The following is a 12,072-nucleotide window of genomic DNA, read 5'->3' as shown; positions in this document are numbered from 1 at the left end:
GGAAGCAATGGTCACACATCACTGCCCCACACCAGGCAGAGAGAAGCTGAATTCCACAAGAAAAGAGCATTTTTCCTTAGGTTAGTTCATTCAAATGACATTGTCAAACCCAGAGGGTGAAGGGAAGCTTCACACGGACGTTACAGGGGACAAACCCCAAGTGTCTGGATGATGTGCTTCTACAACACCAACAGCCAGAAGAACCATATGTGGTAATGAAAAACTACAGGTAGATGAGGCTGTGACTAACCAGGCAACAAGAACAGCTATCAAATACAATACTACTTGTGCTTTCTGCCACCAGCTCCCAAGTTTTCTCTTAGTAAAAGCCAACTAGTTAAAATACGTTCTTGTATTACAGTTGCGATTTCTGCCCCCCTAACAAAATTGCAAGCCAAGAGACCATTTAGTCACACAATATCATTTGTCAGTAAAGAAAATACAAATTTACTTTTATTATAACCATAAAGAGGCATTACTTCAACAATTAGCTGTACATTCAGCACTCAGGTATACATCTCTGCCAAATAAAGTCAATTCTCTTACTGCTAAAAAAGAACACTTCTTCTCAGCAATGCACTGCTTGTGCTTACAAGGATGTTTATTGTCTCTGTATTACAGTTATCTTGACAGACAAGCCTCAGGATACAGAATAAAGCTTTACTCTTGGACCAAAATAGGAGGCAACATTTTCATTTAAAAAAATTTAAAACGGCAAGTTTCTAGTCAGATAATATAAAGCATCTTAAATTAATCTTTTGAAAGTATTTACACTATTTGTAAACGTAAATATCTGAAACTGTACAGGTTTAAACAAATGTTCATTTAGCAAACAGGCTGTATAAACTGATTGCTCTTCTAATCTTTCAACCAGCTGTCCTAGAGCTGTTTGAGTACTCTAAGAGAGAAAAAGATCCCAAGCACAAGAGTGACTACTGCAATGGTTTACCCTTCATGTCTTTTCTGTACAATGTCCCTATTAAGTCAGTCATAACTCTATACAGCGACCATGCAGTCCTCCTGTAAAACTTTATAAAAACCAAATATACATATATTACAATGACTGGACATTATTTTACAGCCTGTATTTCTACATAAGTAAAAAGGGCAAGCTTTCTTCCTTGTTAGTTCCTTTAGTTAATTTTTAAGGAGTCATGTAAGGTCCTACGAGTACCATTTATGTACCTCAGCACCACTGCTGCAACACTTCTCGTGGTAGCTTTAATACCCACCATCTTAGTCTCCAGCTATACGGTTTATAACAGGAAAATTATTAAATCAAAACACCACTGATGTGCATGGAAATTTCTGCATCTCTAAAACTAAAGAGCAGGTTTTATAAATAAGTTAAAAATCTGCCACGTAAGTCACCACATTTTTCTTTCGCAGTGCTGCACAATAAAGACTTACACACCCGGACACCCTAAAGCTCCTAGTAGTGTCTCATTCCATTAATGGCCAAGTGTTTAGCATTCAGCTTTCTGAAACGATGACCAATTAATGCATACTGAACGGCATGCATTAGTTACCAGTTACCAAGTACTTATCCTCTCTTGACAATGCTGATTTGACAGGCTTGCACATTCAATTTCTGGCATCCCCACACCCCGTTATTTGCGCTTACTCCAGTGCGCAAAGGCTGTACAAGTTCCAGTCCCAGTTCACATTTTAAACAATGCACACCACCATCTGATCTTGGGTAAGGCCAAAAAAACAACTCTAACCTAAAACTAAGGACCTGAGAATCTCAATGCTAAGCTTTGCTGTAAAGCATCTGAAAACATGCAGTTCCCTCAGAAACACCAGAAATTACATTGCACAGCTTTCCATTGCAAATCCAAAGGAACTGAGATTCTTTACATGGAGGAAGGTTAGAGCATGAAACTTCAGGTCTGACCTCACAGCTCCCAATCACACCAGTGTAAGAAAAACAGCATATCCAGTGTTTCAAGAAATGCTTCACATGCGGGAAATAAAGTCTTCCCAACTAAAAACCTCTGAATTATGTTCAAGCACGTGGTGAATTACCAGGATTTTGGGGAGAGTTAAAGAAAAATCAGAGCATGCCTGCTCAAGTCAAACTGTCATACTAATGGGCTTATCTCCAAGCCTTGCAAATATCTATTACCGCTCCCATTTGATTCCCTGCGCTTTATTTCCAGCACGTCTTTGAAAAGTGCGGCTTTTCACTGCATACATCAGCTTATTAAAGGAAAGCAAGAAAGGTTTTTACATTTAAAAAAACAGGATTTCAACTTTGAAAACATCTGGATAAGGCAGTAACTGAGCTTCCATAGGAGTGATCAGCAAAGGGGTTTTTGTTTTGTTTTCTTCCTCCCCCCACTTCTCAAGCCAATGACCAGGAAGACCTTTAACATATCAATAAAACTGTTTTTTTCTTTTTTTTTCCTAAAACAGGGTTAAGCAGCCTGGATAGTTTTGACGCAGACTGGACTGCACAGTGGGATCCTCCGTTTACTTCAAGCGAATGTCTTTGCATTGCCTTCACTGCCTGGCATTCAGCTGAAGTTTACTTCAAACAGCCCCACTGTTGGGCTACTTGGACATTGATAAAAGTAAGTTCACCTGAAAGACAAAAGCAAAGCCTACATTAGACAGAGCAGCTAAGTTTCAGAACTGATGTCCTGTATTTTAACCTTCAAACAGGATTCCCAGGAAGCACATGGAGTCTTAGATGAACCCGGAGAAGACAGGTACAAAACAACTGGGCAAAATTTCCAGTCAAATGCCTACTCACAGGCTTTTTAAAATGCAATTGCTGACCATGTTGACTAGTCATTTCAGCAGTCACAAGCTACTGTATCAAAGTTTCTAGGATGACTTCAGCGTTGTCAAGGAATTCCAAGAAATATGCGCACTGGCAAAAAATGTTAACATTCATCTTAGAGATCTGAAACACATTTGGGATCCTTTGCAATACTTGTTTCCCACAGATTACAATACGGTTTCCCATACACTTCAGTTTGTAGAAGAAGCGATCCTAAGGATTAACAGATCAACAATTAGAGGAAGCCATCTCCTCTAGGATAACCCCACCTCCTTCCAGTGCATCACTCCCACTCTGTGCTCCAGGATAGTTATCTTGCATCCCTGTAGCCACATTCACTGCAGGCAACGTCCTCTAATCCGAGTGTCTGTTTAAATATTGGCATCCTGGGATAATCATGATTCTATCCACATTCCATGGACCATTAAGGTCAAAGCGAGATTTTTAAAAACCTACTTGGTTTCTGTCAGAGCAACCTAATACAAAGAATTCTTAACCCCAGTCATCTGTGAGACTAAAGACCTTATCATGTAGGGTTACATTTTCATAAACATCTGCACATTTTCCCAATGCAATTTACTTCAAATGAACCCTTGTAATTCTTTCGCATGCTTCCTAATGTAAAAGTTGCTGCTTTTTGTATCTGTCAAAAGCAAGACTGCCTCCACACGCATGGGCTTTTTTAAAGCGTATTCACTAGCTTTGACATCTCTCCAAAAAGACAAGCCCAGAAACAGCAAGACTCTGCCACAATGTTGTACAACTCAATCCCCAGCAACATCAATCACCACCTTCAGTTTAAAAACTCTATTAGATATTCATAAAAAAACCAAACAAAACCCCCTTTTAGCTGAAAGGCTAGAGTTCAGATAAAGCCCTGAGTTTAATCATCCAGGATTAAGGGTGATAATAAATAAATAAAGATTCTGAACACTGAAAATACTAAAAATGAAAAAAATAATGTTTAAAAAAGCCAATCATGTGAAAGAGCAACTGATAAAACAGGGAGCTTCAATATATACCTGTTCCATTGAAGGACAAGCTATGATCTGGAGATCTTCATTACTGAATTCTTCTTTCAACAAAGCGTGGAGTTTCTGGAACATTTGCTGAATGTTATTCTTTTAAAGGAAAGAAGAAAAACCTCAATATTAAAAAACACAAAACGCATCTCAAACATGAACCAGAAAAAGCACAATGTACATGGAATAGCTACTGAAGTGACCAGGTAGGGAGAAGTGGTTGAGCTTTAAGAGCTTTCCTTCTAAAACAAGCCCCAAAACAACCACTAGGAATCCACACTGACTGTGAGATAAAAACTTCAGCTAAGATGTGCTAAGCCGAAACACTGAGTCCTACAGACTTAACCTGCAAGCTTAAAACTCAAGCTTGGTTCTTTCTGGTGGGTTTACAGTGGGTCTCCCATTGAATCTGTACCATCCTCTCTGCCTCCAGTGCTTCTGCCCATGCATAACTGACCAAACTGTACTGGTTTTGGCTGTGACAGAGTTAATATTCTGTATAGCAGCTCATGTGGTGCCAAGCAGAAGATGTGCAGAATGAACAGAACCGGTTACTTCCCTGTAACGTGTGTATGTTATGTAGGCCGAGTACAATGGAGAGCAGGACAGCTAGGTTTGTTTGTTTGGGTTTTTTAAGCTAAACATATCATTATAAAACATAGTATTACATTTATTTATTTGTATTTCATATGTCTTTTTAACAAGCTTCTCAGATCAGGGACACCACAGCGACTGTAATAGTCTGTTCGCTATTTGGTGCATGGTATTTGTCACGTTTACTGGCTGGACTGGTAGCCTAGAATAACTCTACAGATATACAGATATATGTATGTACGTGTGTCTGCATATATACACTTATAAATATATGCATGCATACGTATATTTATATAGATGTATTATTCACATAACGACACACACACAGAAATACAAGGTGAATGATCCCACAAAATGTGTTTAAAGTCTAACTAAATGAAGGCCCAACACCTACAGGAAAGCATGCTGAAGTACGTCTAACAATACTCACCCTAACTGGCTTAAACAAAATTAATTCTGTATCTTTATTGGACAAGTATAACGACATGCTTCGTAACGTTGATGGCAGCTTTGTTTTTATTGTCTTATAAGTGGAAGAGACCAGATCGTTGATCTTTGCTGAAAGTAAAAGAAAATACGCTTAACAGGCTAAAATGGCATTCTGTTAGTTGAAATCTACACTCCAGAATATCACCTCCACTTTACTGGGGCTGATCATAACCACAGGTTTGTGTGAAAGGGAAAGAGGGGGTGATTGGGCTGTGCAGCATCAACCCATCATATGACCACAACATGCCAGACAAGGCTTTTCTTTTGGGACCTACTCAAGACATCAGCCTCTCTCTGCTGGCAGAAAATGCATCTAACCCATTTCTGCAAGCTGCCACATCTTCCTGAGGCTCCTGAAGTCACAGCCTTCCAGCAGCAACAAGTCCTCCACAGGCTCCCCCCTAGAAAACTTGCCTGGAAAAGCAACTGCTGGGAAATAAACAGTGCTAGTAAAGAGAACTACATAACATAAATTCTCCTTACTGACCACAGTCCACATCTGTAAGAAGAAAGGCTGCACAGCCATCTGGACTTTGAATCAACCAGGCAGGAATCCTCTTTCAGACAAGACCTTCTTTCTTTATTGCTAGGTATTTTAATGATTTTACAAGATCTTTGCTTAAAGGGCAGGGGAAAAGTACATTTCATGTAAGTACCAAAGTTAATATACTATGTTTATTTTTTTCCCCCCAATTTCTGCTGCATCTAAATTTTTTGCCTACTCCTGCTTCCCAGACAAATGACTCCAAGAAACAGCAGAAGCTCTGCTTAGATCTGCCTCTATACATATAATTATCTCCAAACAAACATTAAAAATACTCCTGAAGAAGCAGGAGATGTTAAGTAGAAGCTCAAGTTAGCCCTTGAGAGTGTCTGACCCATGGAGCAGCAGTGAATTATGAATGAATGTGGCCGGCTTTGCATTTTAAGAACATGATGCAACAGAAGGTTCCAATGTATGAATTGGAATAATCAGATTTTTCAGTGTCACCCAGAAGCACAACTTTGTGATGTGAAAAGCAAAACAACCCAGGAACCAAATGTTTGTATGAAGCATTCACATTTGAATTCTTAAGAAAAAGGGAAACAAAGCTGGATTCCATTTTTGCATAGCAACAGGAAAACTGAAAAGGAAGTAGGTACCAAATGTACGGACAATAAAAGCTTCAATGCAGATTCATTTTTTCCTACAAAAGCAAAAGCTTTATCTTAATATAATCAAATAATTCCTTAAACACATTCCGTATGCAGTTGCAGAAATGCTGTTTTCATGCAAGAACAGTCACAGCTTGAGAAATACTCGAGTCATTCATCTACTGCACCAATTAAATACATACTCTGAAGTTTATCGGGTTTTGATCTAGAGGTATCTTAAGACATTTAAACTAGCACACAGGTAAAAATAGAAGCCAGGATTTTCAAGAAAAAGGTAGACAGTTCTTAAGTACTTAGAATTCTTCCAAATCAATCACAGTCTTACAGTCCAAATTAATCTGGTCTGCTTTTCAGATTCCTGTGTTTTAGAAGTCAGGCACAGAGACAAATGACATTCTGAAATACTCGAGCCCCATAAATGCAGCTTATATAGTTCTACCAAAAATGGTGAATGGAAAGGGTCTTTTTCTCCATTTGATGAGAAGTTTTTAGAAGTCATCTCAAAGTAGGAAACAATCATGGCTTTATTAGCCTACAAGCACTTCAGAGACAACATGAATATAAACCAAAGCAAATACCTGGTTGCGCCCAAGGTTGCTGCGAAAGGCTGTACTTGGGACCTCCTTGAGTGGCCATTGTTTTTAAAGCAGCTACCTAAAACAAGGACAACCAACAAGATGATGTTTCTTTCAGCTGAATTCACAACAAAGGGACCAAGTAACAATTGCACAAGTCTCAGATACTGCAGTGTACAGAATCTCCCTTGCTCTCTCTCTTCTATGCCCTGATTTAACAACACACAAGGGAAGCAGCTTGACAAAAATGCAAATGAAAATTACAACCATGACCACTTCTTGAAAGTAAAATTCAAAATGGGATTACATTTACAAAGACGCTTAGGCACCTAAGGATACAAAACCTCAAAAGAGATTTATACTTAAGGAGGTTAGTCAAACTCCCCAGATTCCCAATGAATCATTGGGATCACTTGCACAATCTATCAATCTCACTGGTTACCCCTTTATATTTTAGGCTCACCCCAGCATGACAGGCATCAGTAAATTTAATACTGTAATCTTCTAAATTCTCAAAAAACAGCAGCTGGGATATTTGTGATGTCCACGCAATGCTGTAGCCCCAGTTTCTGAGAGGCCATGCCACTTCTTCTCAGTACATAAGGATCCACATCACACTTTTCACTTTCCAGAAGTAATAGATCCTGCTGTGTGGTTTTCTCAAGATGCCTAGAAATCCTGAGCTCTACAGCACATTTGAGCAAGAAGCGTACTGTAACGAGACATCTTTTTTGTTCCCATCCCCTAGGATGCCTAATCTTTCTGACCAACTTCTATCAGCAATTTCTGTCACAAACAGGACTTGGGAGGAAAGTCCTGCTTAGCAAGCACCTCACTGGTGTAAAATATGCTGAAAACAAAACTTTAACACGCTTCACAGCCATGCTTTAAGACCTCCCTCAAGAACATGCACGACCCAAGACTGTTTTTGAAGGCTTACAAATTCAGTTAAGGTAGGAGTTTTCCCGCAAACAGAAAAGCTCCTGCCAACTTTCACAGACCTGTTTCAACTCAATGAAACATTAAAGCTCCTTGATTGAAGAGCATAAGGGGTGCTTTTAAAACCAAACTATGTCATGTTCCTTTAACCTATTAATCTCAAAAATGCCTGGAAAATTGTTGTTGGAACTTAAAGGGAAGCATGACCTTCTAATGGGAAATGCCATCAGCTAATCAGACAGAACTAGCAGCTTCTCCCATACCCAATTTAAATACTAATTCCCTTGTCCTACCGGTATTTCAGTAATGTTAATGAACATACAACATGTCTGTACCTTTGTCATGAACTCCTCCAGCTGCTCTATAAACTGTTTGGTTTGCTGCTGAATAAACTGCTCACAAGCTGATTTCAGATGACGATCTACATCTTTCTTAGAGTCGATGTAATGTTCTCTGATTTCTGGAGTACCCTTGAACAGAAGACAACAATTCTCTCCTTTTTATCTGCCAGAGATCACCACCCGCTTAAATGACCCAATTTTTCTTAATGCAGTAAGACTCCATATTACCTCCAGTAAGAACTGTATCAAGGCGTTGTTGCTGTTTAGTCTAAAAAATCTTGAAACTGTCTTAGGGTTCAGGATTTTAAATGCTGCATCTGTGAATCAGAAAGTTACTCATGCTTTAAGTCAAAAGTTACTCATGCTTTAAGTCAATGAGATTCAGCTCCAGAAATTAAAAACTTTAATCACTCATTTACACACAAAAAATAGCCTAGCTGATTAGGACCATAACGTTAATGATTCCACTACCACTAGGTGTGGATGCACAAGTGCACATGCACAGAAGCACACAAAGCGTGACCCACTACTTTTTAATTGCACTTACAGTAAACCTGAATTAACAGTTGCACAGTCTAAACAGATAAATACTTTATATGAACCTAACAAATGGCTGATATTAGCCGTAGTGCTGACAGCATGCAAACTGTCTGAGCTCTTTTCCTTTTGTAACTCTATCTACAAGTGAAAGACTTCTACATAAGCTATGTAGTTAAGCATTTACAAACAATATGCAGAATTTGGCCCATGTTGACTGGGAAAACCAAGTACACTTGCATGAAATAACTTAGAAGTGGCACTCTTTTCCTCCGGGCTTAATTATTTTAGTTAGGACTGAAGAACAAAACATCAAGGTTGATATACACTCATGTTTATGGTCTCTACAGAAGTCCCAAGAAGGAAAAGCAACAATGTCTGTAATTAACACAAGATATTGAAATTATTCCTATAGTGTTAACAGGATGTTGTCAACCTGAGATCTAGTCAAATTGGGGAAAAGGAAAATTATCAATACAGCTTCAGAATGGCTTATTGCCCTAATGTCATTCATTTATCATCCTACACATCCATCTGCTTTTTTTTCATTTCAGAAGCAATTCTGCACCCCTCTTGCTGTATAAAACAATGGGAGGGAAACAAGACATAAGAGTTAAAGAAGTGCTGTCAAAAGCTTTAAACAAAGAGGGAACACCAGATACGTAGACGTGTACATTTTGCACTGAACTAAGAATCTGCACTCCTATGCAGTTAAAGGAGACCACAGAGAAAGATTCAGTTTGTTCTCGTAATTATTTCCCAGAAACTTCACCGATTCCAAAAAGAGCCTGTGTTCTTGATCAGAAGCCTATGGGCTAGTCAGTGTGAAAGTCACTTCTCCCCACTGTATACTTCAGTTGCACGAACCTTAGCATTATACTACTTTAAAAAAAAATTGGGCGGAAGCATGACTTTTACATTAAGGAGTGTCCGTTTGTCTATAAATCCCAAATTAAATCTTAAATCAATGTGCAGAAAGCTTGGCTAGAACACAGTAAAACTCCTATTAGCCATGTTATTTTTCTTCTACAACCCATCCCAAATATAAAAGCCCTACTGGCCTATGCTAAACTACGTTAAGAATTAAGTGCAATGTACATCTTTTCAACACCACCATCACCATCCAATATAAAGAAAGCGTTTTCCACTACTTACCACCACCATCTGCGAAGCACTGGCTGGCACAGAAGTTTATTCAATTAAATGAAGATGGAGAAAAAACTTGTGTGTCAGCCAGGACAAGACACCAAAAGGATGTATTTGCCCTTTAACCTCCAGTCAACTAGAAACTACTCAACAGGTAGGAGGTTTCATTGATGTTCAAATGCAACAGCTGAAATGGTTAGTGTAAGAATTGCTTGCTTCAGAGTTAAAACAGCAGCACATTAGGTGGCAGGAAAGAAAGGTTATTTCTTCAGCTTTCTCTTCTGGAATGGGAGAGAAACTTGACATGCTTCCAATTATTTTTCCGATTATCTTTATAAACTTGACAAGTGCATGACAGTTCACTTATGTATTGAGAGGGGTTTTTCTGCATTTTATGAAGGAACCACAGTACAATCTTAAAAATCATGACCAGGGCCACTACTCTCTATTTTCACTTCCTACAACAGACATGGCTGCTACATAAAACTATTCAACAATACTGTTTATTGAACTTGCAACATAAGAAATCCTTTCCAAAACAAAACCTCACAGAAAGGTCTAGGAAATCTTAATTTGTTCTAGGCAAGTCAACTATGTATTGTTAAATTCACCTGCTAAACAGTTGTAAGAAAAGATATTCCTTTAAAGGGTCAGAAAAGGGGAAAGACATCTCTGTGCAAAAGAAATGTAGATTACTTAGCTGTCCTTAAAAGGGACTGGATAAATAAGTTGTGTCAGCAGCAAAAAGCAGTCGAACGCATTTCATACAAAAATAAAGAATCTGTTAGATTCACCTTGAATCACCCTGAATAAGAGAATGGTTTGGTTTTTTCAGAGAAGATAAGAACAAAGCAAGATATTAGAACAAGCATACAGGTCATTGCAAGTGAACATAAAATAAACCCAGAACTTTTGCTGGCACATTAAGGGAGGACAATCCCATCCCATTCTGTAGCCAGCAACTGTTTAGTACCTCTAGTTTTCTTAAGGTCCAGGGAAATTTCCTTAATGGTGAAATCAGTGTGGAAAGGAGCAATTTGTTCACGAAGAATCAAAAGGTGTTTTATTAAGAAAAGCTGTCCATCAACCTGGGTCTACAGCACAACAAGAGAAAGAATATGCATTACATGTAAAAAAACCCAAAACAATTAAACAAAGAGCAAAGTTTCAACACCTCCACTTTTATTAGTTACTTCCTATAACAAAATTAACACTAATAACCTTACTAACAAGCTTTTTCCATTAGTCTGTAGTGCCATTAACTACACTCTGGGACCACCAAATCCCACTTCTGTACTGTTCCTAACACATTGCTCTACAGCAGCAGACTTTATTCACATTTCTTAGAAGAATTAGATTACACATCCATATTACTAAATGTCCACATGGAGTACAGGTATCCATTATTTGAAAGATACAAACTTATTCTTCATAAGAGCCAGGAATTATTTCCTGTAATTCATATCATTTATAGTTGAAAAACATGAGGTTCCAGAATTTTTTTAATCATTACAATGATTAAGAAAAAGCCAAACAGTTAATGTTTCTGTAATGACCTTGATTAACTGTGCTATTGTGCAAAGGTCTTACAAGGCATTTTTCTCATGTCATTAAATGCAAAGCTTAGTTAATTTCTAAACAGTACAGCAAAGATACAAAGAATAAAACAACACCTAGTTCACACCACTGAGACGATCAGTTTTGCACTGCTTGTTATTTTAGCTATGTGCTTTATACTGCGTGCTGCTTTTAATCTTTGAAATTCATGGCTCATTGAGGTAAATGGAGGAGAACTCAAGAATTCAAATTTGCTTTTGCAAGCTGGAAGAGCACTCTCCTTGATAAAATGTTAAATAAAACCATAAAGAAGAAATCAGATTTAAATCTGCAGTTTTAACAAATAGAAATGTTTACTAAAAATAAGTGGTGGAAGGGTTTATTGAGGTTTTGTTTTTTTTTTTTATTCTTACATGTATGATTTCACCAGATAATGTTAAATTAACATGCATCAAGAACAAAGTGGTACAGATCCTAGTCCTGGGACAACCTATCTAGGGTTTGCTGCAGGATGAGTTTCATTCTCTGCAATACTTTTAAGTCAATGCTGACCCGATATACAGTGCTGGAATGGATAATTAACTGTAGCACTCTGAATCAATTACATATGAAATAGTTTCTGCTCAAGCTAGAAGGAAACGTGGTTTGAATTTCTTTTTAAAGATACTACATTTAGCAGATATTTTTCAAAGGACACTCGAAAGAAGTACTTCGAAGGCTTACTCCAACTACTTAAAGTAACACTTAAAATTAAAATGACTTGATGAAATGGCATTGAATTCTGAGCAACACATCAGATCAAACCTTTTGATAATAGACAGTTCTGAGCAGAGAATACTTAACAAATCTTCCCAGTGAATTTAATACTTGGAAAGATTTTTGAAAATTCAAACAATGGAGGCAGAGAAAAAGAGAACAGAGTAACAGGC

General features: G+C 38.0%; 1 protein-coding gene across 1 annotated transcript in view; it reads right to left on the bottom strand.

The window, feature by feature from the left end:
* Nucleotides 1-423: 423 nt before the first annotated feature.
* Nucleotides 424-12,072, bottom strand: part of COG3 (component of oligomeric golgi complex 3) — a 31,658-nt gene continuing 20,009 nt past the window's right edge. The window contains exons 17-23 of the mRNA XM_069802679.1: nucleotides 10,560-10,680; nucleotides 8,132-8,220; nucleotides 7,898-8,032; nucleotides 6,627-6,702; nucleotides 4,835-4,962; nucleotides 3,811-3,909; nucleotides 424-2,586 (exon numbers count right to left, since the gene is read on the bottom strand). Coding sequence (XP_069658780.1) covers nucleotides 2,557-2,586; nucleotides 3,811-3,909; nucleotides 4,835-4,962; nucleotides 6,627-6,702; nucleotides 7,898-8,032; nucleotides 8,132-8,220; nucleotides 10,560-10,680 — 678 coding nt within the window. The 3' untranslated portion in view covers nucleotides 424-2,556. The remainder of the gene's footprint in view (nucleotides 2,587-3,810; nucleotides 3,910-4,834; nucleotides 4,963-6,626; nucleotides 6,703-7,897; nucleotides 8,033-8,131; nucleotides 8,221-10,559; nucleotides 10,681-12,072) is intronic.

The sequence above is a fragment of the Haliaeetus albicilla genome, chromosome 15 (genome assembly GCF_947461875.1).
Source record: "Haliaeetus albicilla chromosome 15, bHalAlb1.1, whole genome shotgun sequence".
Lineage (NCBI taxonomy): Eukaryota > Metazoa > Chordata > Aves > Accipitriformes > Accipitridae > Haliaeetus > Haliaeetus albicilla.
The sequence above is the reverse complement of the archived record's forward strand: the minus strand, read 5'-3'. Positions and strand labels throughout refer to the sequence as shown.